Source organism: Brassica rapa, chromosome A07 (genome assembly GCF_000309985.2).
Source record: "Brassica rapa cultivar Chiifu-401-42 chromosome A07, CAAS_Brap_v3.01, whole genome shotgun sequence".
In the NCBI taxonomy this organism is placed as follows: Eukaryota; Viridiplantae; Streptophyta; class Magnoliopsida; order Brassicales; family Brassicaceae; genus Brassica; species Brassica rapa.
The window spans coordinates 28634256-28660897 of record NC_024801.2 but is presented as its reverse complement, the minus strand read 5'-3'; the positions used below and the strand labels follow the sequence as shown (position 1 = coordinate 28660897).

The window sequence follows — 26642 nt, the reverse complement described above, 5'->3', positions numbered from 1 at the left end:
AATTTTCTATACAAAGACAGTCTTGAAAATGGCATGGCGAATACAGAGCGCGCCGTCACAAGAATTTTGTTTTTGTCATTAGGAAGTGAAAAGACAAAAGAGAGAGAAATATCTTGGCCGGAAAGCTCAAGGTGTTAAAGACACATGCATGTAAAGGAAGGTGATGACGTGTGTCCATGAAACACCGTGTATGTCACCACCACACCCACAGACAAGGACAATGCCTAATATTAATAATGCTGTGTAAAAAGTGCCTCCTTGCGCTTATATCATTAACCGTTGTCATTTTCCCACGTGGACTATCTCATTACTGTTGGGTTGCAGTAAAAGGTTAACGTCTGATTGGGTCCTACTATAATGTTTCTCACAGGAAACAAAAAAAAAAGGAAGAGAAAACTGAGAATGGAGGTAGCAGCCAGCTACCAAGTTGAAACATTGACAATCGATCGGAGCTGTCTCTTTCATGGAAGCACACGACGTATCATCATCACTTGGCTAGCTAGATAGATGCGCCTCTTGGAAATTTGAAACCACCTTAAAACCTTTTCAACGAATATGTATATCTACGGGTGGATCGCATATATGTTTTCTAACTGGTCCATTGGAATAGAATCATACCGTGGCGAAAGCAAACACATAAAATGCTCAAAATGACAAAAAAAGTTCCACTAAAATAGATAAAAGTTTGGTCATCCTAATTCTTTTGACATCTTTATTTTGGGAGCGGCCGGTCAACTTGGAGGAAGAGGAGGAGGAAGCAAATTCTTTAACGTTTGAAAAGGGAAGAAATTGACATCATAACAATGGAGTGTGTAGATGACTAGTTGATTATCCACCAATCAAGGAAGATGATAAATCCAAATCTATCTTGTTTTTTTTACCTTTGATCACATATATATATATATATATTTTGTTTTGCATTGATACGCAAACGAATTGACTAATTGTATAAAACATTAAGCACTGCTTCAAACATGAACTAGTATTTGTTTAATACTTAATAGACACGTGATTCAATTTAGGTAAAGTAGTAATAGAAACTATATTCTTTCTCATCGCACTACTACCCACTACTCCTTTATCATCACCTCTCAATCTCAATCCTCCTCTCACATTTCTCTCTGTGTATTTTGCTGAAGAGGTAGAGAGAGATGGCAACCGTGATACAAACCAGAGGACTTCTCTCCTTACCCGCCAAACCCATCGGCATGAGGAGCCTTCTTCAGCCCTCCCACGGCTTAAAGCACAGACTTTTCGCCTCCAAACCGAGAAATCCACCTGCCTTGTCTCTATCCTCTAAGAAATTTCAATCCTTTGAGCCAACCCTTCGCGGGATTTCCATTTCCCACAAGCTGAGGAGCACCGAGTTCATATGCAAGGCGGAGGGAGCAGCGTCCTCCGGCGACGGAGACACGGCGGCGATTGCAGCGTCGCCGAAGATCTTCGGCGTGGAGGTCACGACCTTGAAAAAGATTATACCTTTAGGCCTAATGTTCTTTTGCATTCTGTTCAACTACACGATCCTGAGGGACACGAAGGACGTCTTGGTGGTGACTGCGAAAGGGAGCTCAGCTGAGATTATACCTTTCCTGAAGACGTGGGTCAATCTCCCTATGGCCATTGGCTTCATGCTCCTCTACACCAAGCTCTCCAACGTTCTCTCCAAAAAGGCTCTCTTTTACACCGTTATCATCCCTTTCATCCTCTACTTTGGGGCCTTCGGTTTCGTCATGTACCCTCTCAGCAACTATATTCACCCCGAAGCTCTTGCTGATAAGCTCCTTGCCACTCTCGGCCCAAGGTTCATGGGTCCTCTTGCTATCCTGAGGATTTGGAGTTTCTGCTTGTTTTATGTCATGGCTGAGCTTTGGGGTAGTGTGGTCATTTCTGTTCTCTTCTGGGGCTTTGCTAATCAGGTCATGTTTGGTTGTTGGAATAGTCTTTGGTTTCAGCTGAGTTTGTTGATGTGCAGCATATAATGTTTTACAAGTCAGTGTTTTGTGATAGCATTTGTTCAATCTCTCTTGCAGATCACAACTGTGGATGAAGCCAAGAAATTCTATCCTTTATTCGGACTTGGAGCCAATGTTGCGCTCATTTTCTCTGGAAGAACGGTGAAATACTTCTCTAACTTGAGAAAGAATCTTGGTCCTGGAGTTGACGGATGGGCAGTTTCACTGAAAGCCATGATGAGCATTGTGGTTGGGATGGGACTTGCCATCTGTTTCCTCTATTGGTGGGTCAATACATACGTTCCGCTTCCAGCACGTAGCCAGAAGAAGAAGGTAACGGTTTGTTCTGTTTCCTTTTTGCAGCTTATGAGTAGGAGGACTCTTCTGATTTGTTGTTCTCCTTTTACAGAACAAACCGAAGATGGGAACGATGGAGAGCTTGAAGTTCTTGGTGTCATCACCATACATTAGGGATCTTGCTACTTTAGTGGTGGCTTATGGTATTAGTATCAACCTTGTGGAAGTCACTTGGAAATCAAAGCTCAAAGCTCAGGTAATATACAGCTTCTCATCTAACGTCCTTGCATTCACAATGCTTAGCTTTTTTTTTTAAAGGAAAATTCCTTCTTTATACTCTCTGAGTGCAGTTCCCTAGCCCGAACGAGTACTCAGCATTTATGGGGGACTTCTCAACCTGCACTGGTATTGCAACATTCACGATGATGCTTCTCAGCCAATACGTATTTGATAAGTATGGTTGGGGAGTAGCAGCAAAGATCACCCCAACTGTTCTGCTATTGACTGGCGTTGCCTTCTTCTCTCTGATACTGTTTGGCGGCCCATTCGCACCACTTGTTGCCAAGCTTGGTATGACTCCGTTACTCGCAGCTGTCTATGTTGGTGCCCTTCAGAATATATTCAGCAAGAGTGCCAAGTACAGCTTGTTCGATCCTTGTAAAGAAATGGCCTATATCCCTTTGGATGAGGACACCAAGGTTTGCTAACTTTCCTTTGTTGTCAAGAGAATCCATATTGAAAAGATTAGTTGTGTGTTCTTTAGCTTTGTGCCAATTGTGGTGCGTGGTGCAGGTCAAAGGGAAAGCTGCGATTGACGTGGTATGCAACCCGTTGGGGAAATCAGGGGGTGCTCTGATACAGCAGTTCATGATCTTATCATTTGGATCACTAGCCAATTCAACGCCCTACCTAGGAATGATCTTGTTGGTCATTGTCACTGCGTGGTTAGCTGCAGCTAAGTCGCTGGAGGGACAGTTCAACGCGTTGAGGTCTGAGGAAGAGCTGGAGAAGGAAATGGAGAGAGCTTCGTCGGTGAAGATCCCTGTTGTGTCTCAAGATGAAGAAGGTTCCCTGGGAGAATCTTCAAGCAGTTCACCTGAGAAATCAGCTCCCACCAACATTTAGAAGAGAGCTTTTGGTTTTAGGGGGAAAGGAATGAAGGATGAAATCAAAAATAAGATTTTGAGAGTGAGAAAAGACCAATCTCTCTTTTGCACCACCTACCACTCTTTTTTTTTTTTTGGTCTATAGCCCATTCTTTTCAGTTCAATTTGGTCTTTACGTTATAAGTTTGTTACATGATAAAATTTGTGTGTATTGTTAAGTCATATAACATCAATAAAAGATAGATTTAGTTCTTACTCAGAAAAAAATTCATGGTAAGAAATAAGTATGCGTGAAGTTGGGTATACTTTCATATGGGCATAGCTAGAGAGTCAGAAGACCAAGAGCTTTAATTTTTGTCTGGACAACATCAGTGGAATCTAGAGGTAAGGGCCTCAGCGCAATTCTAAAAAATTTGAAAAGGACAAAAGATGCAAATAATATATATATTTAAGATGGTTGATAGTTGATACTGGCACGTCGATACGAAAGTAACAACAACGACTAGACGACTGTCTGAAGAGCCGTCTTTTATCCAACTTGTCCGGGGGCACGATTCCCAATATTTAAAAAAAAGAAGAGTTTTGTCAACACAACCAATCATGGAGACAGCGACCACTCCTCTTCTCTCCGGCCGATGCGGGTGGCTCCGCCGTCGTCTCCGCCTCAAGAACCCTCTTTCCTCTGAACTCTCCGGCGCCGTCGGGGATCTTGGCACCTTCATCCCCATCGTCCTGACCCTGACTCTCGTCTCCAATCTCGATCTCTCCGCCACTCTCATCTTCACTGGATTCTACAACATCGCCACAGGCCTCCTCTTCGACATCCCTATGCCCGTCCAGCCCATGAAGTCCATCGCCGCCGTCGCCGTCTCCGAGACACCCCATCTCACCCCTTCTCAGATCGCCGCCGCCGGAGCATCCACTGCCGCAACGCTCCTCCTCCTCGGCGCCACGGGAGCCATGTCTTTCCTCTACAACCTCATCCCTCTCCCGGTGGTACGAGGCGTCCAGCTTTCTCAGGGGCTTCAGTTCGCCTTCACCGCCATCAAATACGTGAGGTATGACTACGACACTGCCACTCTCAAGCCCTCTTCTTCTCCCCGTTCCTGGCTCGGCCTCGACGGCCTTGTCTTGGCTCTTGCTGCCCTTCTCTTCATCATTTTGTCCACCGGCTCCGGCACCGACAGAGACTGCGCCGGAGATGGAGATTTCCCCGCCAGCAACGAAGCGCAATCTCGCCGGAGGAGACTGCGTCTTCTCTCTTCGATTCCATCTGCGCTAATCGTGTTCTTTGTCGGGTTAGTGCTCTGTTTCATACGCGATCCTTCCATTTTCAAAGACCTTAAATTTGGTCCGTCAAAGTTCAAGATCCTGAAAATCACTTGGGAGGATTGGAAGATCGGGTTTGTACGGGCGGCGATTCCTCAGATTCCACTCTCTGTGCTTAACTCTGTGATCGCTGTCTGTAAATTATCCAATGACTTGTTCGACAAGGAACTATCAGCTACTACAGTCTCCGTAAGCGTTGGTGTGATGAACTTAATCGGGTGCTGGTTTGGCGCAATGCCGGTTTGTCACGGTGCGGGTGGGTTAGCTGGGCAGTATCGTTTCGGCGCGAGGAGTGGTTTGTCGGTTGTCTTTCTCGGAGTCGGGAAACTGATTGTGGGTTTGGTGTTTGGGAACTCGTTTGTGAGGATTCTGAGCCAGTTTCCGATCGGAATACTGGGGGTTCTCTTGCTGTTCGCAGGGATCGAACTTGCCATGGCTTCCAAAGATATGAACACGAAGGAAGATTCGTTTATCATGCTGGTCTGCGCTGCTGTATCAATGACAGGCTCAAGCGCAGCCCTGGGGTTTGGGTGTGGAGTTGTTCTTTACTTGCTACTGAAGCTAAGAACGCTAGACTCTTCCGAAACAGCTTCTCATGTGGCCTAACTTAACCTTTGAGGTCTGAATATTCAAAATTTGATGTCAGCCAATTCGTCTTTCTCTCAGTTGCTGGCTCAGCCTCAATTCAACCTTAGCTCCTTGTGTTTGCAGGTTGGAACCCTTATCGCTCTGTTTTTACGCGGTCCCTTGATTTTTAAATTCCAAGAGTGTATTTTGTTTCGATTGCGCAAAGAATGTTAAACCCTTAACCAATATGTTAATATAATAAAAGTGTATAAAGTTATGAATCTTTAAACTAAAGAAAGCAGCAAAATAATAGAGAGCCAAAGCCGGATCTCATTGTCGCGCTTCTACGAAGGATCGTTTTTGCACTCACTGGTGAACTTATTATATACTGGTTACCTATTTGTATAAATAGAACGCAAAAGTATGTGTTTAAATTATAGAGTAATCTTTAAGCTCGTCATCACCTACCTACCTAACCTACCTAATAACACCTTTTGGTTATGGACTCACAATGCTTACCAATCCTCGACTTCTCCTGCCCGCGATAAACTAGTGCCAGGAACGAGTCACTGAAACACGATCAGAGACGAGGTCCGAAAAGCAATGGAGGAGCAGGGGTGGGTGGTTTGTGGCAGAGTTCAATGGCATTTCATCAGACCTCAGGGATGACTTGCTTGCTTGCCGGCATGAAGGAGATGTATGATCTCCCTTACGAGGTCAAGATCAAGAATGAGAATCACAAGGCCTCCCATGGCTACATGTCTATGGTCGTTGTTGACGATTACCGAATCCACGAGAGTTTCGGGATTGATTATGCGACGGAGCCCCAAGCTTGCAAAGATTTCTCTGAACTACTTTGGCCACAAGGAAACGATCCCTTCTGGTAACAAAAAAAAAAACAGAGCTTTCTGATTCTATTTCATATTTGTCGACAAATCCGAGCTCAAATGTTTGATATTTGCAGTCAGACCACACATAGCTGTTGATTTCAGTTCTCATTGATTTGTTCTTGATGATGGCGTGGAGTAACGAATTACATCATTCTTTGCCGCCGCAATGAATGCATGTTTATCCAAGTGTCAATGTATGAATAAATATATATATACGTTTGATTTGCAACTTTAGTTTTTAAAAAAAAAATTAAATAAACACTAGAACATTAAGGAGATTCAATTAAAACTGTACACTAAAGCCAGTAGAAAAAGTAAACATCAAGAGATTTGGTCTAAAGACAGACAGTTTCTAATAAAGGAAAGAGACTGATTAAAATGGATAGCTTTGGTTGCAGGGTACTGTTTCCAAGTGAGAGATGGGTAAAGAGGAGACTGCGGAGGATCAACCAGTTTGGGAAGCGGAGAGATCATTTGCTCAGAAGGTGGACCCCACAGGTAAGCCATGGAGAAGCGAGATCGGATGTGGTTAACTCTAGCTCGGTGAAGAACGCTCTGGAATATTCCGTTGGTCAAAATGTGCAGTAAGTCACCGACGTTGACCACTAGTGATCCAGGGACAGGTGGCACGGTGATCCAGCCCACGTCATCCCTGAAAACCTGGAGACCGGCAGTGTTGTTCTGGTACAGTATGGTCATGAGAGTTGAGTCGGTATGTGCCGCAAGGCCCATTGCTCGGTCTGGTTCTGGGCATATTGGATAGTGGTTTAGTTGGATAGCTGCTTGGGACCCTTGAAAGTCTGAACTAATCCCAGCCCATTCAATGTCTTTTTCTTCAACTCCCAGTGAACCCAGTGCTAACCACATCAACTTCGCTGCCAACTTTTGCATATGTTCTTCGTACTCTTCCATAATTTCACTGTGAAATCTATGTATCAGAAATATAGAAATGTATCCAAATGGTCAAATATAGTATTTGAGAAAGTGATAGGTCGATAAGTTTTTTTTTCCTGCTATAAATGACATAAATACTGTTGTTACTTTACAGATACACCACTGATATTTGAGACAGAGACATCTTTGGTGGGTCCATCCACTTTCATTGTGTTTTTTACTAAGAACTAGAAATTAATATAGTCAACGGTAAAGTCATTTACTAACGTCCACATATCTTTTTTTTGGTCGAGTCTATTTTTCTTCCTTTTTTTCCGTCAATGTTTTTAATATTAAAAAGATCGGGCCGAACCCCGAAACCGATTACATAAAAGCCCAGAATACATAAAAAAAAAAAAAAAACCCGGCCCAATAATCCACAGTACCCATTACACGGGCCAACGGCCCAAACCATCCCCGGTGTGACGACGACCGACTCGAGCGTCAAAAAGACTGGACGCCGAACACGTGGATGCATCTCCACCCATCAGAACTGCACGCGTTGCATCCGCCTCGACTTGGCCGACTCCGCCTCGTCTCACCACCGGAATCACCTCACCACCACAAACTTCAAACGGAGCTCATAACCGAAGAGCCTCCGCCGAACCCATCCAATACTTCCCACTCTATCCACCCATCGGAGAGCCTCATCTCTCCTAGAGAGCTCTTCCGACAAAGCGAAAGCTTGAAATCTTTAAATCTAAAGCGACAACCAAGAACCAGACGATCCCCGCTCAAACCCAGCACTAAGAAACCATAACTAAAAAACCTAAAGCCGGCGGCGGGAAGCTGAGGAAGCCTTCACACCCCGGGGACTTGAGTCGACGACGGCGAAGCCAAAGACGCTTCCACCTCGCAGTAACAAAAGCCGGCGACGACGGATCTGTGGATGCTTCCATCTCCCGGGAACGAGATCTATACTACACGCGTCCTCACCGCACCATCAACTCCACACCAACCGCGTCTTCACTCCAAGATCCGATACATCATAGATGATGATGAAACCACAGCTCAGACAAGGCGGTCACTGAACGGAGAGGAGGATGGGACAAAAGCCGGACGATTAAACTGAAAGACGACGAGCTCCGGCGCCGGCAGGCGCGCTTACGCGCCGGCCGGACACCGAACCTCCAAGATCTACTTTTTCTCTCTAACTTCTCTCTGCGAGTCTATTTTTCTTCTTTTTGGAGAAAGTAGACTTAATTATATGTAGATTTTTATAAGATGTTACTATATATATACGGTCTACAATTATATAAGAAAACATTTAAATAGAGAATATAATATGAAATATTAAAAACAGAAAAAGAAGGTGTGGAAAGTGAAATAGATTTTGAAACCATTGTCCATGGTCTAGTGTTACTAGTCTATCAAAACATTTTATTAGCTCAAGCTCCAAATGTCCCTTGCATTCTTCTACTGACAAAACACTTACATTGAATAAACTTTTACTGGTGGGATGACGATGATTATAAAAATCAAAGGGCTAATTTGGCGTTTATTAAATGAAAAACATCATTTTAAATAAGTAAAAATATTGTATAACATGATAAAAGAAGAATCATCAGCTATCAAATAAACAAACACTCTTTTATATAGCTGACAAAAAAAAGAAGTAATTTATATCTTTGACCCATTTTATTAACAAACAACTCACTCACTCACTCCACCATTCCAAGGTGAACCAGCTCCTCTAATCCTTTCCTCAGCCTCTCTGCAGCAGCTCTCATTTCTTCCTCCTTCAACCCTCCAAACGACACCCGCACATGCCCGGGGCTACCGCTTGCACTCCCGGGGATCACCACCACTCCATGACGGTGAGCCAGCCATCTCACCGCCTTGAAATCATCTCCGTGTTCCTCTGGTAGCTTTGCCCACAAGTAAATCGCTCCTTCTCCTCCCTTAACGTTCTCCATCCCCAGCGGCTCAAGGGCCTCTTTAACAATCTCCCTGTTCTTCACCAGACCCTTTACCCGTTCTGTTATCCACCCAGTACCTTCCTCTAGTGCGTATACAGCCAGGCGCTGAGATATTATGGAGGCACATATTGGGATGTTGTCTTGAATCTTCACAAGCTCTCTCGCAAACCCTTTTAAGTTCTCCGAGTAAGCTATCTGCGAGTCCCATCAAACGTTTCATAAAGATTAAAACTCAAAATCAACAATATGGAAGTGAATATAGGATTGGGAACACTCACATATCCAAGCCTCCAACCCATCATGCCATAGGTTTTAGAGAAGGAGAAGACGTTAACAATGTGGTCTCCCTCCACGCAACAATGTTTTAAACCGTCATACATGAAATACCTGCCCATTTTTATGAGTCATTCTTGGGTCCACCCCTAGGGTGAACCTCTAGGTTCACCAACCAATAGGATTTCATTATTTCAAATTCGATATCTTTTAAAAAAGTAAACAAAATATTCTCAAATTATATTATGTTTTTAAAATAAAAAAGTAAAAAAAGATAATAGTTACAGAAAAAAGAATTAAAAAAAAAATATTTTTAATGTTCTCAACAAAACACTAAACCCTAAATCCTAGTCCCTAAATCCTAATCCCTAAACCCTAAATCCTAAATCCTAAACTCTTAGATAAATCCTAAACCCTTGGGTAAATCCTAAACCTTTGGGTAAACCCTAAGCCCTTGGATAAATCCTAAACTCTAAATAAAAAACACTAAAACCCTAAACCCTAAACGCTTGAATATTTTAGTGTATAGTGATTTTGATTTAGAGTTTAGGATTTATCCTAGAGTTTAAGATTTATCCTAGAGTTTAGGGTTTATCCAAGGGTTTAGGGTTTAGGATTAAGGATTTAGGGATTAGAATTTAGGGTTTAGGTTTAATGTTATGCTGACTTGTAATTATTACTTTTTTTTTTTACTTTTTAATTTTAAAAACATAATATAATTTGATAATATTTTGTTTCTTTTTTTAAAAGATATCGAATATAAAATAAAACAATCTTATTGGTTGGTGAACCTAGGGGATGGACCTAATAATAAGTCCATTTTTATAACGATCACTTAATAGTATTACATCTATTATTTAAAAAAAAAAAAGAAACAACATTCAAATGAGTTGAGGAACTAACTCGTATGTGTTATCTACAATCAGCCAACATCCTGCATCTTTGCATATCTTTGAAATCCTCTTAAGAAGCGGTTCGGGGACATAGGTGCCGCTTGGGTTACCAGGATTCACAACAGTTACAACCTTTGGGGTCGGTTTAGACTCAGAGAGTGTCCTCTCTAACCAGTCTGGCAAAAAAAAAAAAAGGGGAGGTATTCACAAATAGTTATAACATTTCAAGTCATGAAAAAAAAAATGTTCATTCAAGGAGGTACCAGCGTCGGGATAGAGAGTATCTGGATGGGCAGGACCAACGATAATGTTGGTGACTCCAGTCATCTGGAAGGCCATGTAAGCATTGAAGTAGTATGGCTGAAACATGACAACTGAATCACCGGGATCGCTTAGTATAAGAACAAGATTCACAAACGCCTGCATTTAATACCCAAGAAAAAAAAAACAGAGAGTATAAGAGACTAAAAGAAGAAGAAGAAAGAGCCTTTTGGCACCAAAGAGCATGTATACCACCTGGTTGGCTCCAGCGGTAACCATCACTGCAGATTTAGTTAGCTTGTTTTCTTCACGCAGCTTTTTCTGAAGAGCCTGCCTAAGCTCGGGAATACCTTCATCTGGTCCATAAGAGCTAACCGTAGGATCCAACACAACGTCCTTGACCTTATCTAAAGCCTTTTGAGGAGGCTGCCAATGCACCACTCCCTGTAATTACATGAACACCGATTGTGTCTTTTATTGTCAATGAAGCAATGAGATGGCAATAGAATCAGCTGATCAATAAGACAAACACGAGAGAGAGGGGGCAAACCTGAGCAAGAGACATGGGGTTGGTCAACTCAGCCATTAACTTCCTAATCTGCACGCAAAAACCAACAGTGTTTGTCACATAAAAACAAAAAACACAAACGAATTCCGAGTAGAGTAGGAGTAGGAGGTTGACCTGAGCCATAACGGGCATGTCTGTGCTCATTGTTCTCCTCGAAAGCATCTCCAACGATCCCATTTCGATATTTTTTTTGCAATTAGGGTCGTCCAATCCAACTGTTTCGATATAAAGAGTAAAGGAGACTTGTTCAGAGTAAAGCAAGCACCTACTCCACAAAGGAAAACACCTGAAGAGAGAGAAAAAGAGGTATGAGCAGCGTTTTAGGCACACCAACTCCCTTTTGCTTTTTACTTTCATGGACTTTTTCTCAAGGGAAAAATAACTCAACTGCCTCTTTTGTTAGCATCTCCTCTGACTCAGATACAGTTTGGCCCCATATTAACTTAACTGGACGTTGAATGAATTATTGATCGACTTCCACTTTCCTCATTTTCACATACATGCCCTTTCTGTTTTAATGTACGTAGCTTTTCGCATACTCGTGTTTTGTGCATGTATTTACAATTTACTTATATATCCTAACTTTTATACTTTATTCATTCAAAAGAAAAACTTCTATACTTTGTTGAGCTTTTTTTCCCTCCGGCTATAGTCATTTAACATCAAAGTTTCGCTTGACATTTCATCGTGGACACCCCCCCCCCCCCCCCCCCCCCTTCCCATATAGCCAAGTTCATGTAATATTAGATTTGGTCAAAGCAACGTTGAGAAAAATTAGCTTCAAGTTTTGTTTTGGGCGAAATTCAAGTTTTTATTACAGAGTGTTATCTTCTAATCAAATACGACTAAACACGACAAAGTCCAAGTATGCTTTTAAAGGGGAGCAAATCCAATAGGAACAAAAAGGCATCTTTAAGTCATACAAAATACATTTTAAAATCGAATGGACAAATTAAAATGAATGGATGATCATCCTTAGCATGTGGTGTCCAATAATTAAGCTTCAGGGAATATTTAAAGATCAATCGAAACGTAAGAAAAGGTTAAAAATGAGGACGGATTCAGCTGTAACCTGCATTTGGTCTTTGTTTTTATCTTAATAGTTAGTTATTTTATAATTTTCTTAAGTTTAAACTTTAACCATTAAAAAAAAAAAAGAAGTGGTGGAATCTTTCTTCAAATCTTCAAAATTTGAACAGAGTTGGTAGTTTAATACTACTACTTATTTACCTCTAAACGAGATTATGTACTTTTTATTTACCTTTGGATGAATAGACACGCTGAACAGCACGTTCCTTTACTTTATTTTGTTTTGTATATAATCTTGCTGGTAAAATAAAATAAAATAAGAAAACATTCGAAAACAACAACATCTGCATCATAGTACTCTCATTAATTACAAGTTAATGGAGAAATTGAAAACGACACAAAACGCAAAAAAAAAATGTGAAAGAAAGGTAAAATGAGTAGTTAATAACATCAAAATAAAAAAGGTTGTGGTCAATCACATTCTCCAAATAGAAAAAAGTAAACACCTAAGGGCATCTGCATATTCATCACTAAACTCCATAGAAGAGGTTCATAAAGTATTTTTTTATTATTATTCTTTTTTGTTTGATTTTTTTTTTTTAAATTAATTAATTGAATTAATCGCGGACCGCCCCGTACCGTGGGGTCCGCACTACAGTGATGAACCAAGTTCAGTGCAGTGATCTCGCAGGAGACAGATTCACTTCTTTGTTTATTTTAATATTTTTTTTTTCGAAAACTGTGTGTACTCACCCGTTTAATGGAGATGCTCTGATCAGTAATATAAATCAAAATTGTGCACAATAAACTTAAGGTGTTTAGTTGTGTTCCTTTTTCCCTGATTTGATGGTCAAACAGTCAACGAGATTAGTTAGAAGGACAAAAAAAACATTTCTTTGTAGTAATAAAGAAAGTTTATTATTTAATTAATATCTTTAAACTCTCTATTGTCTATCCCGCTCACTTACACACAGGCAGTGAGTCCCTTTGCATAAAAGCAAATTGACTAAACAATTACTCTCTCTGTCTCGCTCCCATCTTCTTTGCTCCTCTTTCCCAAAGAAAAAAAGAAAAGAAAAGAAAAGAAAAGGGGTTTCCTTTTATTTTTATTTTTTTTGGGTGAAGAATTTTACCTGGAGCAGAGTAAGTTCCAGTCTTCTCAGTTTCTATTTCATTGTTGTTGTTGGGGGTTTGTAGATTAACAAAAAAAAAAAGAAGTGATTTGATTATATCCTCATTGGTGTTTCTAAGAAGGGATCGATAGAGGGTTCTTTGGAAAAAAATGTGGAGATGTATAGCTAGCAGCTCCAAATGATATTCATGGGTCTTCTTGTTAGTTTTCCTGAGAATAAAAAATAAATGTGAAGCTTTTATGTGTAACTTTTTCCTTGTTTCAATTACTAATCCGATAAAAGAGATATATATATATATATATATTTTTTGTTTTCCTTCAAATCATTTAATCTCTCCATATTATTCGCTTTAAAAAGTTGGTACGACTTTTTCTTCTCAGTGGTTTCTCAATCCTGAGAATTTTCTTGCGATAATCCTACTACTGTTTCGATTTTGTTCAAAATAATTAAACTTGTGATCTGCATTTTTGACTTTAATTTGAGAAAGTTTGAAACTTCGACAACCAAGGGAATGAATATAGAGAGTCTCTCATTAATGTGAAACTACACATATCATTTCTAGCTTGTGTCCTTGAGAGATCACCACCATGTCTGTCTCTCATCATTACATCAACTTCCTTTCTTTCTTTGGACTAACACCAACACCTTCCATGCTACCTTCTCTGTTTAACCTTGGCCAATACATTTCTTTCTCTTGTTGCATCCTTTACTTGACATTTTCCTACCTTCAATTTCACAGATCTCTAGTGCTGCTGAGAAGACCCCCAAAAACCTCAAGAAAACAGTTTGGTTTCCATCATAATGAAGGAGATAGCTGTTTCCGGGAACACAGTTCCTCTCCATGCTCGCCCTGTAACTCGTGCCCTTGCCTCTGCTCTGCGTGCGTCTAAGTTGTTGATTACATCTTCTTCACCCAACCAGGGAAGGGTTCTGAGAGCAAACAGCAAAAGAAGAGCCTTTGATGATGATAAGAAGAATGCCAGTCCACCTAAGAAGAAGAAGAAGCGAGCTCTTCTTAAAGACATCACAAATGTTACCTCCCATAATAATTCTTATACTACAAGCTGCTTCAGTGCAGCTAAACTTCAGGTTGTTGTTCATATACACAATACAATGCTTCTTCTTAAAATTGTCAAGAAACATGTTTGTTGCTTACAAGTGTCCCATTTTTTTTTAAAGGTGCAGATAAAGAAGGGAAGGGCATGTTCTTCCAAGGTGGCATCATCTTCTGCTACTTCACAAGTTACAGATGATGTAAAGTTACAAGTTGTGTCAGATTCAGAAGGAGTAAGCTTGTCTGGCTGTACAGGCACAAACGAAGCATCTTCTAGCTCAAAGCCGAGTTCCAGGTTGCCTCCAAGACCCCTTGGGAGATTAACTTCTACAGGTTAGTTTTTTACAAGTACTGTTTCCGCGTGAGTGATTTAAAAAAAAAAAAAGAAGTTATTTATGATTCTTTCTTCTTGCTAAAATGGTTGACAGTTGAGAGAAGTTGTGTTGGAGGAAGTTCCACTGTGGCAAGTATCCCCAAATTCATTGACATTGATTCAGATGTTAAAGATCCTCTTCTCTGTAGCCTATATGCACCTGATATCCACTACAACCTGCGTGTTTCTGAGGTACTAATCCCCTTGGAATTTTGAGGACGATGCATCTGGTTATCTAACTACTTTGTCTACTGAGCAGCTTAAACGCAGACCATGTCCTGATTTTATGGGGAGAACACAAAGAGATGTGACTCAGACAATGCGTGGAGTCCTGGTTGATTGGCTTGTTGAGGTTTGTTTTAGATCCTTTTGTTGCTACGTATTTTGAATTTTTAAAGTCTTGCTCACAACTCATAGACTCTTTCTTCAGGTCTCAGAGGAATACACACTTGCATCTGACACTCTCTACCTCACAGTGTATCTCATAGACTGGTTTCTACATGGGAACTGCATGGAAAGACAAAGACTTCAATTGCTGGGCATCACTTGTATGCTCATTGCTTCGTAAGTTACCTCATCATCTCTCTTCCCAGTAAATCAAAACAGTAATGCTTTGTCTGAAAGGAGGAAGAATCTTAAGAAAGAGTTTGGTGGTGTTTCTTAAAAGAAAGTACGAGGAAATCTATGCGCCACGCATTGAAGAGTTCTGCTTCATCACGGATAACACTTACACAAGAGATGAGGTCCTGGAAATGGAGAGCCAAGTACTGAAGCATTTCAGCTTTCAAATATACACTCCCACTTCTAAAACATTCCTCAGGTAAAATTTACTAGACTGTGATTAAAAAAAAAAGAAAAGGGGTTTCATAATGCTGTTGTATCTAGTCTTTAGTGATTCAAAAAGTTTCCATTTCTTGCAGGAGATTTCTCCGAGCAGCTCAACCTTCTCACCTGGTAATTTTGCTTTCTTTTTCTTCTTCTTATACACGCTCATCAAAAGATTTTAACAGAAAGATTGAAACTATTTTATTTGGGAACGTTTGATATGCAGATGATGCCAAGTGTGGAAATGGAGTTTCTGGCGAATTATCTGACGGAATTGACGTTAATAGAGTGTCAGTTCTTGAAGTACCTACCTTCGGTTATAGCTGCATCGGCTGTTTTTCTAGCCAAGTGGACAATGAACCAATCAAGCCACCCTTGGGTCTGTTCTTGTTTCCTTATGTTCTGTTCCACAAATATTGAATCTCACACGATTTTTATTCCTGTTATTTCTTTTTTTAGAATGCAACACTTGAGCATTACACAACGTATAAAGCCTCGGATCTCAAAGAATGTGTTCAGGCCTTGCAAGATCTGCAGCTCAACACCAAAGGATGTCCCTTAAACTCCATACGCATCAAGTACAGGCAAGACATGGTAAGAAAAAATAAGTTAAATCTCAGTTTGTTTTTTTTTTTAAATCTGCCGCGTAATCTAACAGCTATATTTTTTTTGGCTACTTGAACAACATTTTTACAGTTCAAATGCGTGGCGGTGTTCACATCTCCAAAGGTACCTGAGAGGCTATTCTGAAAAAGAGACTCGGTTCATCTCCTAACCGATATAACACGTACGTCAAGTCAACGTCTCTCTGTAACATTTGTGATGGTCCGGTTCGGCCTCATTCATTTGCTCTCTCTCTCAAATAAAAAGAGTTAGTAATTTTTCCAAGGTCTCACATTTATACCAAAAAGAGTAACAGGTACATTCCGGTTCAGTGTAGACTTGTTTTTGTTCTGGTCCGTATTACACGAGAGTTTAATTTTAAAAATTGTAAAAGTCGGATCGGATGTACATTTCTTTTTGGCTCATCATCAGGCAATTTCTGCTCCGGGATAATATTCTTCATGCTTTAGTATAAATTAATTGATTAATTAATCCACCGAAGACATTAGAAAAAAAAAAATTCCTTTTTATTAGAAGACAGTATTGACATTAGTATAAAATACCAAGTATAAAAATAGTATTTGACAGAGAGAGACAGACAAGACAAGTGCATTAATCACACGTTATCCGACGGAAGAATATGACTCACACATTTTTTGATGGAAAATAATAACAAAATATGATCAATTTACTTCTTCTCCTTCCTTGCTTGCTGATGTGTCGCTCTGCTTCGAGGTAGAGAGAGAGAATGGCGGGGGCAACTTCATCAAGTTTGATATGGTCGCCATGGCAAGCGACTTTTCACCATTATAATAATAGGTTGCATCATGTCAAAGGTTATCCGTTTCCATGTCACGCTTTCCATCCTATTTGCAAAAGACGTTTTTCTTCATCCATATTTAACGACGACCATGTTGTCATTTCGGATTCTTCATCCTCCTCCAACAAGCAAGGCCGTTTCTCAATGTCTGGTAAAAAAACGCCTCCTCCTCCCTAATTTTGAGGTTTGATATGGTAGAGATTATATATATATTCTTAATATTTTTTTGAGTTTGTACGTGTTGTAGGGTGTGGTTGCTCTTGGATTCAGGACAATTCAATGGTTAATGCTTCGGCTACGAAGAAATGCTCGGCTTTGCCAACAAAAACAGTGGATGTCTCTTCAGTTTCAGACCTTTTTGAATTTATATGCTCGGGTCCCCTCGTAGACAAGATCGGTATTACTCCTGAAAATGTTGGTCAGTCCATCGACAAATGGTTACTGTATGGCTCTCAGCTATGCAGACTCTTCCAGCTCAATGAGCTTAAGCTCACCATTCCGCAGAAAGCTAGGCTTTACCATTACTATATACCCGTCTTTGTTTGGTGCGAAGATCAGATTGCCTTGCATAATTCCAAGTTTAAAGACGGAGATGATGTGCCTCCTCTAGTGGTACGCTACTAATAAATTGTCTTTCTTTGGTTATTGACTTAAATTATTGATGGAGATGATCAAGAGATGTGATGCAGATTGGATTTAGCGCACCTCAAGGATGTGGCAAGACTACACTTGTGTTTGCACTTGATTATCTTTTCAAAACTACAAAAAAGTACCATTACTATAGCAGTTTACTTAATCTAAATTCCTAGTGATGATTCTTAGTACTAACTCAAAGCAATATATCTCAGGAAGTCGGCGACAATATCTATAGACGATTTTTACTTGACTGCACAAGGCCAGGTAAGACTTTACTTGTACTCTCTCTTGTCTGTCTGGACCTTCTCTTCTCCTTTTAGTACCTTCCATTTATTTATTTATTTATTTTATTGTCTCAGGCTAAGTTGAGAGAAGATAATCCAGGAAATGCACTTCTAGAGGTCCTAAAGCTCATCTCAACACTTGCTTTCTTCTTTAGTTTGAAAATATCGTCATTTGTTTCATCTATATATGTTTTCAGTATCGTGGGAATGCAGGAAGCCATGATCTTCCATTCTCTGTCGAAACAATAGAAGCCCTGACTCAACTGACCAAGGACGGTTAGTTTCCATCAATACATGTGCTTATTTTTGTCTGTTATTAATCTTTATTTTACCTTGTGAGTTTTTTCTTTTGGCCATTGACAGGCATGAAGATGAAAGTTCCTCGGTACGATAAGGTTATGAGTCAACCCTTGATTTTACCTTCTCTGCCTTGTCACTTTGTCACATTAACACACTTAATGAAAACAGAGAAACCAGGTCTTAACTTGTTGATGTATTCCTGTTTGGCTGCAGTCTGCTTATAGCGGGAGGGGTGACAGAGCCGCTGCAGAAACATGGCCTGAAGTTGAAGGACCTCTAAAGGTATTTGTATCTCAAAATGTTTCGGTTCAAAGTTGAAAATGAAACATGACCAACACTAAATTATGTTTGGTATATTTCTCCAGGTTATTCTCTTTGAGGGATGGATGCTTGGTTTCAAACCTCTTCCTTCTGAAGTCGTTAAATCAGTTGATCCACAGGTTATCTCAACTCCCTTTAATGACATTGATTAGAATTTTAGTAATACAAAATGTATATATATCCTATCAAAAAAAAAACTTTCTTCTCTTTCTGTAGCTGGAGACAGTGAATAAGAACCTTGAAGCGTATTATGACGCATGGGACAAATACATCAATGCTTGGGTCATCATCAAAATCAAGGACCCAAGTTATGTATACCGGTGGCGTCTTCAGGTATTGTATAATCTAATTAACAAACAAAAAAAACTCATTAGTTTTCGCTGTGTTTCTGATTAGTAACTTTTTGCTTTGGTTTTTTGGACAGGCGGAAATCGCCATGAGGCAGGCTGGTAAAGCCGGGATGTCAGATGATGAGGTATTTTGACATTCTTTAGACAGTTACTAATCTTTGTGGTTATTATATACATAGAAACAATGAATGTTGAAAATATCTATCTAGGTGAATGACTTTGTGTCACGGTATTTGCCGGCATATAAGGCCTATCTTCCGACCCTTTACGCTGAAGGACCAAGCGGCTCTGACCCTGACCGTGTCCTTGCCATAGATATCGATGAAGAAAGGAACCCCATACTCGCTACCTAATGACACATGTTCTTCTCTTTGTATGTAAAAGAGATTAACACTACATCACACATTCATACGTCTCTTTCTTTTATCTTTTGACATGCAATATTCGTTACAGTGATGCACATATATATATATATATATATATATATATATATATGTATGTATTTCCTTGAAATTAATTTTATTATTTTGTAAGAACACAAATTGCGGGTAGGTTTTATATGTGTGATCATAATCTTATAGACTTCAGACGATCCGTCCTTTTAGGTTCTTGAAGGTAGAAACACTGCTCAATTCACATTAGAACTGTAGTTGCTGCCAATCACAAACCTATACTGCTTATTAATTGTTTATATGAAAATAACAAAAACTTATGCTATAGGTGTTTACCGCATAGTCTGGTGCTATGTGAGGGATACACTAGCATACAATTTTCTACTCAAGCTGCTACGCGTTCTCAAAAGATTAATCATCAAAACGTAAAACTTACAAATGGAAATTGGCTCATGAAAGAATTTTCACAAAAACATTATGAAGTTTCTAATTCAATATATCAAAGTTGATAATGTTCTCATCACATATATAATTATAATGTCTTATATATGATCAAAAGTCTACATATGGTGGAATCTGCTTATGGATTAGTTATATGTTCTCTACACAGCTGCATTCTACGGATAAAAATTAATCATATTTTTAAAAATTCAGTTGTAATATATTATAAAAATATTTTGAAATTTTTTTATTTTCTCAAAATAAAATAAAATAAAAATCGTAACTGATCACTTGTTCTTCACCAAAACATGATTTCACCATAGTTTTTCTTGTGATTTTTACAAAATATTCTTTTATGATAAATATCTATATGACATCTGGGGCTTTTGTTGTTTTAAAAATTTTATATCGAAAATTATTTTCAATTTTTATTTTTTTTATTCCTAATATGTTTTTGATATTTAAACTACTTTTAAATTGTATTTTATTTGATTAATCAAGAGTTAATTTTAGGATTATGAATAATTTTATACTATAGGGACAAGTTAAGGTTAGTTTTATACTATAAGGACGAAAAAATGTGTTTTTCATTCTATTTTGGCTAAATTCCCAATTTTTTTTATGCCATCTTATCATAGCAAAGACTTGGATACGAATCATATATCATATTTTAGTTTATATATGCTTGTTTGATTATCTTCATGTCTCTTATTGGATTACTAATTGACGACATGTTCTACTCTTGCAGAAAAATACTCCTTTGTAATATGATATTTACATTAATGTAGACATATGAAAAACCTATCTTTAAAAATGTATCACCAAAATTATAATTTAAAATTAGTTGATTTAATTATAAATAAAAACTGTAACAATATATTAGTTACATAACTTTTGATAAAATTAAATTTATTTAGATATATAAAAACATCTTATATTACGAAATAACAAAAATTCTATAAAACACTATACATATTGAAACAGAAGGAGTATATCTCAATGAGTTGAAACTTCTGCATATGTTTTTGAGAACTACAAGAGTTTTGAAGATCTTAAAGCACCCTCGACGTCAACGGTATGATATCCAAAATGAATATCTTATTTCTATATTATTTTCATATGCATTTATTGAGTAATCAATTTTCTTTTATTTTTAAAATTTTATACCGCTTAAAAATGACAGCTAACTATTAGGAATTTAAAAGATATCTTGCAGACTGTTTGAAAACCTGGTTCTCTATATCTTTACTTTTGTCCACTTTTGTATTTGTTTAATATTTTATTCAGAAGGAAAACCTGCATGTTGGAGATGCTCTTGTTGTAAATTCCTATAAGGTGAGTTGATAATGTGCATCATATCTTGATTATACTTTATGGTTATGAATGTCTAAGGTGTTACTCTAAGAGCAACATTATTGGAGTTTCTTACTCCTAAGTTCTTAAAATACATGTATGTATATGTATATATTATATATGCGTATGTAATTATGGGATTCTAAGCTTTACGGGAAACCCAACCGAAAGTTCCTTAAATAAGAAATTTTCGATTGCGTTTCCCGTAAAGCTTAGAACCCCGCAATTACCAATTACATACGCATATATAATTTATAAATACACATACATATATTTTAAGAACCTAAAATCAAGAAACCCCCAATAATGTTGTCCTTATGTAGCGGGATAGTGCGGTTCGCAATGCTATGTTACTATTCACATCATTTTGTTTACTAGAACAAACAGAAAACTAAAATAATCAAAATACCAGCATGATAATTTGGTTTATGGGGAAACTTTTTAATATATATTTTTAAATTCCAAATAAAATCTCGAAAATTATACAAAGTTCATTAGATGATCTATTCTCTTCAAAGAAATATACATATTGAAAATTAAATATCAGATATAATTAATCAATAATTAACAAATATTATATTTGTACTTCATTAATATGTCACCTTTTAAATATTAACACTAACCACATAATTTGGATTTATGTAAACCATAATTAAACCATCTCGCACTATCTATTTTACTTATCTCATCTCGTATCGCTCAAACCATTATTACCATCATTATTTCCATCGGGAGCCTATGTTACATACTTTACGAGTTAAAAAGTTTCATTATTATTATTTGCTATTTTTTGGTTAAAATGTGGTCGGCAGTCAGTTGTCTGTGTGAGATTTAATGAAGCAGGAATATCTTGTCCGTCTTATCGATGTCGTCATGTTGGGTTCGGGTTGTCGTAAGTGACAAAAAAAAAATGGTTGTGTGTTTATTAAACTTCTTTTCATCTTGTGTATAGTTGATTTTTCAGTAAATGTTTAAAGCTCCATCTATTTAGTCATCAACTTAAGCAATAATATATAGTAGTGCCATTAATTACATTCAAATCCACGGCCAAAAAGTTTATAGCACATATATATTGCAATTCAGAAATCGCCGAACAATACATTTCTATTATACTCTGACTATATATATAAATATAGGCAGTTTTATAAGAAGAAATATATGCATTTGCGACGGTAATCCTATAGACTTGAGAAAATCCCATGCGTTAAGATTCTTGAACGTGTAAACATTGCTCGCTTCTTAGCTTGGAAGTACTGCACCAACATAAAACCTATGATGTTTATCAAATGTTTAAGTTGATTATATTACACGTGACAAAGGAGTTATTACCTAACCCCATAGCATCCGCGGCTTTCATCAACCGCATACGTTTGCAAGACTCCACAAACATCCTACATAAATCACAATATAATCAACCCAAGAGAAATTAGTCGCTCTCATCATAAAACATTAGTGTATTAGTATGTTTAGAGTTTGATTAAAACGGGAACAGTATTAGATCTATCCACACGGGTAACTCACATCCACGGGACATCTCCGACTAACATCCAGTCACCGTCCTTATCCTCGTAAGTTGCCATAAACTCTCCGTTCCTCTCCAGCTCCGTCGTCACCTTACCTATATAAACCACCGTCAAATAAGAACTCTCCAACTAAATTTAGTAATTTACCAAAAATACCCTCCACTTAGTCTATCAAAAATATAATAAGCTCTTCATTTTTCACTTACATATTGTTACTACACCCTGAAACATGCTTTCTAGAGCGGCAAAAAGTTGATCGTAGCAATTGTACATCTGAAGATCGACTTTTCTGAGATAGGCCGCACCATCCACCGCCACTTTCACGTACTTCCTCGCCCTTACCATCCTCACCGGCGGCCACCCCACCAAGCGGTCGCTAAAATCAGGACAAATACGCATTAACGCTCGGTGAAACTTGCATATATTTTTTTAAGATATGTTTGTAAGAATGAAAGTTTTTAATATGCCATACAAATTGTTGCATGCTATAGAATTGTTCACGTGTCTTTCCCCGAGTTTCAAATCAACGGTCTCGATGAAGCTACGCTTGTTTCTGGACTTTTGTCGGCCATCCGATGCTATTATTGAAGTTCCCGGTAGAGCAAGGGTAAGCTCAGTTCCTCGAAGATCACCGGATTCCCTAACGTATTCCTCCGGCGACATTTTATCCCGTCGTAGTCTATTATATGTAAATAATTTAAAAATAAAAGTGCGGAAAGTGATGAGACAAAATGGCACTAACTTTTGGCTTGAGTGTGATGAGTGTTTCGAGCTTTGGATTTTATAAGCGCCAGCTAGAAACCTAGTGAACCTTACCTATAATGACACGTCTCCTGTAACTGGCGGTTTTGATATCTCCACGAATGCAAGTGATAAATGGTGATTAGCCTCTGCTTCGAGTGCGACGTGGACCCATGCATTTACCGTTTTCTAAAACAAAAAGTCCTTTAGGTTATTTGCACTTAATAATTACTCCCTCTGTTCCTAAAAGATGTATGTTCTGGAAAAAAAATTGTTTCAAAAAGATACATTTTTTATCTTTTCAATGTATGATTTTATGAAAAATTGTAAGTTTCAAAAAAATTAATGGTGTTTATTGAATTTCTATTGGCTAAAAGTTATGGAAAATTGTTATTCACAAAAAACAATGCATATTTAATGATTTTTCTTAATATATGTGAAAAATCTAGAATATACATCTTTTAAAAACAGAGGGAGTAGCAACTAACATGTCTCTGAACCCAAAAACAAAAAGATTAGGCACTTGATTAGCACCTAAAATGTATTTTGAACCCAAAAACAGAAAGTATCCAAAGTGTCTTTGAAAGCAAACAAAAAAAAAAAGCACTTAAAGTGTCTTTAGAGAGTTTGCATCTAAAGTGTCTTTGAACCCAAAGAACAAAGCATATAATATGTCATTAGTTAGTGGATTTGCATGCGAGCGGACATCTTCTAAGTTTTGATTTCTAGTGATAGACGACAGCAAAGTATTAGCCTGATCTTTTAACTTATTGAGTTTAGCTCCACCTCATGGGTTTCGACTAAGATTGAGAGAAAGAAGAAAACACATTTTATATATTATCATAAGAAACACTATTCCCGTTGCAAGAAGAAAACGTTATCCTTATTAGTGGTTTTTCGTATGAAATTTCTTATATATGGCTTTACTTGCGTTCATGTCAATTTAGTTATAGATAATCTTACACGAAGATGGATAACTATAACCTTTAATTTGCTAATAAATGTCGAAAATATAATTAATAAACAGAGGCAAAAAAATCCATATATTAGTTAGTGTGTTGTCAATTTTAGTTCCATATATTCTTCGAGAGAGATCGCCATGCATGTAGATGTAGTGTTCCATTTGTCTAGGCTTTCTTGTCAGTTTACTTATTCGAATATTTCCAATTAAATGTCTTGAAAAAACGTTCCACCAAGATATATCAGTTTTCACTGTTGGTCAATTAGGCTAGTATATAATATATATACACATCTTATTAAGTAGACTACTTCCTAAATCAACAGAAGACTCTCGAAAGGAACATATCCCTAGTATTAATTGATTGACAGTAATATTTGTCTGTATGAGATCACCGTTTTCACAAGTTTCAAATCTGATTCCTACTAACTCTTTACTCTACCATAAGAAAAGAAAACAAAAACGTTTTAGTCAGAGCGAAAACATTTATGACTGCAGTAGGGTCACGCATAACTCACGTGATTCTGTTTCTTCGCCGGGAAACATTATTGATTCACGATGCTTCATGTCACTATTCTTACGAGTTTTTAAGACGAGCCAAATAGTGAGTGGCCTATTGAATATACACGTGACGAACTCACCATTGCAAATCCGTGACCGGTAATTCCGGTCAGCCGTTCTTTTAAAAATTTAATTGTTTAATCGGTTTAAAACGCACATGAAACAAAATAGTCTAGAACGACAACAAGAGTTCTGCTATTCATGAATTATTTTGTTTGTTTTAACAGTGACTTATTAGTTTGTTATCATTCAGAACAGTTACACTTGTGGTCACTTTTTACTGACGAGGAGTTATCACTTTATCACAATCTTTCGTAATAACTCCAGCTCTCTAGCTATTAAAACATGTCTTAGATTCTTATAAGATAACGAGAGTAACTAAATGATGAAATTTTGGTAGCATAAATGTAATTATGACTGTTTTATTGGATGAATATTCTGCGTTTTAGTACGATCGTATGAGTAGAAATGGGATTATGGGAAACCATTTATTGGTCAAAAAATGCGAAACCATTTTAGAACTCTGTCCGATTCTTAGAGCATCTCCAATACATTTCTATTTTCACCTCTATAATAGCATTTGAAGGTGAAATTACTTCAACCTACCTCTATTTCTTCCTCTATAATAAAGATCTATATTTTTTTCTTTATTTATAGAAGAAAAAATAGCATTTCTCTATTTTGTACTCTACATTTAGAGATTATTATTTTAGAGAAACATATTAGAACATATTTTACCTCTATTATAGAGTATTTTTATTTTAGAAGTGAAAATAACAATACATTAGAGATGATCTTAGTTTGTTTTATGCAACAGGATCGGAAAACATCAATTGGGCTAAGTTACGTTCACTGGACCATTTGCCTTGCTGATTGCATCTATACATTTTTATTGCATTTAAACACTAAAATTAACTTCTGGAAAAAAAATTGCAGTAGACAAGATGTTAAATTAAAAATTGATACTCTATTTAGTAGGCCTCACAAGATGTTATGGTAAATCTATCATGAACCCTTCTGCAATAATTAAGCAATATTTAAAATTGAACAAAATTTTATCATACCGAATCTGCAAAAGCCAACTTCATAGACAACTTTCTTTCTCATTATAATAATATTAATTGACTTTTTTTTATAGTCCATCACCCGAAATTATAGAAATTTCATATTGAAAATTGTGTCTTCTCGTCTTGTCGATTTCCCTTGCGGATCTAACTAAAAATAAGATCCGATTTTTTCTGGATTTCTATAAATGCTTTTTGTTTTCCTTGTTTGATAAGTTGGAGTTATATGGTTGCAACATGATTTGTGTTCTATAAATTTTGTTCCCTGTAATCTCTTTAATCCTATATTTTTAGTTTAATTTTTTTCATTCTAATCAAAATATTTATACTGATGATGCATATGGTTTAAAGATCGAATAATATATATATAATTTAGAAAAAAGTGATTTACTGTTTATTTAAAATACGTTTCAAGCTTTTTGTTTCATACATTAACAAAAATTACATTTAAAACCTCAAAACAATCGGATTAATTTCTTTCTATTTTTTAACTTATTAAAAATTAGAAAATTAATTAAATTAAGGATTAATTTTGAAGTACAAAAGATTGGGGCAATGAAGAAATTAAATTTTTTTTAAAAAATCTAAATATTCGAACCGATCTGAACAACCGAATCCAAAATAAAAATATCTGAAAATACTCAAACAAATTCTAGACCCCAATATCAAAATACTAAAAATCCGACATGAATCCAAAAGTCCAAGCCTAATCAAGAGATGTAGCTTTCCATATCAATAAGTTCCAGAATAATTGTTATGATTGCAGAACAGAGTATTTACGAAAAAGATGCAACACCACACAAAGGAAAGGCTCATCAAATCAAAATTTTCCATAGTTTGTCAACAAGCTTAGTGTGGAGAAAGGAAAATAGAAAGGAAGTTAAAGGGTACAA

At 37.5% G+C, this 26642-nt stretch overlaps 7 protein-coding genes and 1 non-coding gene across 12 annotated transcripts; 5 read left to right on the top strand and 3 right to left on the bottom strand.

Annotated features, from left to right (window-relative positions):
• The first annotated feature begins 1151 nt into the window (after nt 1-1151).
• On the top strand, nt 1152-3614 carry LOC103832497 (ADP,ATP carrier protein 1, chloroplastic). Its single transcript, XM_009108514.3, has 5 exons — nt 1152-1916; nt 2031-2285; nt 2362-2505; nt 2600-2947; nt 3042-3614. The coding sequence occupies exons 1-5, from the start codon at nt 1152-1154 to the stop codon at nt 3372-3374; spliced, it is 1845 nt and encodes a 614-aa protein (XP_009106762.1). The 3' UTR covers nt 3375-3614.
• A 112-nt stretch (nt 3615-3726) lies between these two features.
• LOC103832495 (molybdate transporter 2) lies at nt 3727-5534 on the top strand. The gene is made up of 2 exons (XM_009108513.3): nt 3727-5303; nt 5396-5534. The coding sequence occupies exon 1, from the start codon at nt 3956-3958 to the stop codon at nt 5288-5290; it is 1335 nt and encodes a 444-aa protein (XP_009106761.1). The 5' UTR covers nt 3727-3955; the 3' UTR covers nt 5291-5303; nt 5396-5534.
• LOC103832494 (gibberellin 3-beta-dioxygenase 2) lies at nt 5302-8331 on the bottom strand. The gene has a single exon (XM_033276170.1). The coding sequence runs from the start codon at nt 7051-7053 to the stop codon at nt 6463-6465; it is 591 nt and encodes a 196-aa protein (XP_033132061.1). The 5' UTR covers nt 7054-8331; the 3' UTR covers nt 5302-6462.
• A 237-nt stretch (nt 8332-8568) lies between these two features.
• Nucleotides 8569-11647, bottom strand: LOC103832493 (aromatic aminotransferase ISS1). 2 transcript variants are annotated; one of them, XM_009108511.3, is made up of 7 exons: nt 11103-11644; nt 10971-11018; nt 10676-10864; nt 10423-10579; nt 10170-10335; nt 9272-9380; nt 8736-9188 (listed from the first exon to the last, which is right to left on the bottom strand). In XM_009108511.3, exons 1-7 carry the CDS (start codon nt 11343-11345, stop codon nt 8736-8738), a joined length of 1365 nt encoding a protein of 454 aa, XP_009106759.2. In that variant the 5' UTR covers nt 11346-11644. The 2 variants fall into 2 exon arrangements, with proteins under 2 accessions (XP_033132058.1, XP_009106759.2); XM_033276167.1 differs by having other exon boundaries at nt 8569-9188; nt 10971-11647.
• A 73-nt stretch (nt 11648-11720) lies between these two features.
• Nucleotides 11721-16460, top strand: LOC103832492 (cyclin-A2-4). 4 transcript variants are annotated; one of them, XM_009108510.3, is made up of 11 exons: nt 11723-13160; nt 13890-14239; nt 14336-14537; nt 14633-14769; nt 14837-14929; nt 15008-15141; nt 15245-15397; nt 15498-15531; nt 15629-15781; nt 15862-15996; nt 16099-16460. In XM_009108510.3, the coding sequence occupies exons 2-11, from the start codon at nt 13952-13954 to the stop codon at nt 16150-16152; spliced, it is 1383 nt and encodes a 460-aa protein (XP_009106758.1). In that variant the 5' UTR covers nt 11723-13160; nt 13890-13951; the 3' UTR covers nt 16153-16460. The 4 variants fall into 4 exon arrangements, with proteins under 4 accessions (XP_033132056.1, XP_009106758.1, XP_009106756.1 ...); XM_009108508.3 differs by having other exon boundaries at nt 11724-13160; nt 14330-14537; XM_033276165.1 differs by having other exon boundaries at nt 11721-13160; nt 13890-14537.
• Nucleotides 16461-16654: 194 nt separating this feature from the next.
• LOC103832491 (D-glycerate 3-kinase, chloroplastic-like) lies at nt 16655-19303 on the top strand. Its single transcript, XM_009108506.3, has 12 exons — nt 16655-16976; nt 17073-17437; nt 17515-17594; nt 17674-17725; nt 17821-17862; nt 17943-18021; nt 18109-18140; nt 18259-18327; nt 18411-18485; nt 18583-18699; nt 18791-18841; nt 18926-19303. Exons 1-12 carry the CDS (start codon nt 16754-16756, stop codon nt 19067-19069), a joined length of 1329 nt encoding a protein of 442 aa, XP_009106754.1. The 5' UTR covers nt 16655-16753; the 3' UTR covers nt 19070-19303.
• Nucleotides 19304-20981: 1678 nt separating this feature from the next.
• Nucleotides 20982-21188, top strand: MIR9555A (microRNA MIR9555a). Its single transcript, NR_128612.1, has one exon. It is a non-coding gene; the product is annotated as a microRNA MIR9555a (primary transcript).
• A 700-nt stretch (nt 21189-21888) lies between these two features.
• LOC103832490 (auxin-responsive protein IAA15) lies at nt 21889-26303 on the bottom strand. Its single transcript, XM_009108504.3, has 5 exons — nt 22898-26303; nt 22632-22801; nt 22424-22520; nt 22232-22293; nt 21889-22155 (listed from the first exon to the last, which is right to left on the bottom strand). Exons 1-5 carry the CDS (start codon nt 23086-23088, stop codon nt 22142-22144), a joined length of 534 nt encoding a protein of 177 aa, XP_009106752.1. The 5' UTR covers nt 23089-26303; the 3' UTR covers nt 21889-22141.
• Between the last annotated feature and the right edge of the window lie 339 nt (nt 26304-26642).

Coding starts and splice junctions, on each gene's coding strand:
- LOC103832495 (XM_009108513.3), top strand. CDS start 3,956: ATGGAGACAGCGACCACTCCTCTTCTCTCCGGCCGATGCGGGTGGCTC.
- LOC103832493 (XM_033276167.1), bottom strand. CDS start 11,345: ATGAAAGTAAAAAGCAAAAGGGAGTTGGTGTGCCTAAAACGCTGCTCA. Junction 9,381..10,169: donor ATTGTAGATAACACATACGA/GTTAGTTCCTCA, acceptor AAAAATGGGCAG/GTATTTCATGTATGACGGTT. Junction 9,189..9,271: donor TGGGTTGGAGGCTTGGATAT/GTGAGTGTTCCC, acceptor TGGGACTCGCAG/ATAGCTTACTCGGAGAACTT.
- LOC103832494 (XM_033276170.1), bottom strand. CDS start 7,053: ATGGAAGAGTACGAAGAACATATGCAAAAGTTGGCAGCGAAGTTGATG.
- LOC103832491 (XM_009108506.3), top strand. CDS start 16,754: ATGGCGGGGGCAACTTCATCAAGTTTGATATGGTCGCCATGGCAAGCG. Junction 17,438..17,514: donor ATGATGTGCCTCCTCTAGTG/GTACGCTACTAA, acceptor GATGTGATGCAG/ATTGGATTTAGCGCACCTCA. Junction 17,726..17,820: donor ACTTGACTGCACAAGGCCAG/GTAAGACTTTAC, acceptor TTATTGTCTCAG/GCTAAGTTGAGAGAAGATAA.
- LOC103832497 (XM_009108514.3), top strand. CDS start 1,152: ATGGCAACCGTGATACAAACCAGAGGACTTCTCTCCTTACCCGCCAAA. Junction 2,286..2,361: donor CACGTAGCCAGAAGAAGAAG/GTAACGGTTTGT, acceptor CTCCTTTTACAG/AACAAACCGAAGATGGGAAC. Junction 2,506..2,599: donor AATCAAAGCTCAAAGCTCAG/GTAATATACAGC, acceptor CTCTGAGTGCAG/TTCCCTAGCCCGAACGAGTA.
- LOC103832490 (XM_009108504.3), bottom strand. CDS start 23,088: ATGTCGCCGGAGGAATACGTTAGGGAATCCGGTGATCTTCGAGGAACT. Junction 22,802..22,897: donor TCTATAGCATGCAACAATTT/GTATGGCATATT, acceptor TCCTGATTTTAG/CGACCGCTTGGTGGGGTGGC. Junction 22,294..22,423: donor GTCGGAGATGTCCCGTGGAT/GTGAGTTACCCG, acceptor TGATTTATGTAG/GATGTTTGTGGAGTCTTGCA.
- LOC103832492 (XM_033276165.1), top strand. CDS start 13,952: ATGAAGGAGATAGCTGTTTCCGGGAACACAGTTCCTCTCCATGCTCGC. Junction 14,930..15,007: donor TGGTTGATTGGCTTGTTGAG/GTTTGTTTTAGA, acceptor CTCTTTCTTCAG/GTCTCAGAGGAATACACACT. Junction 15,142..15,244: donor ACTTGTATGCTCATTGCTTC/GTAAGTTACCTC, acceptor GTTTCTTAAAAG/AAAGTACGAGGAAATCTATG.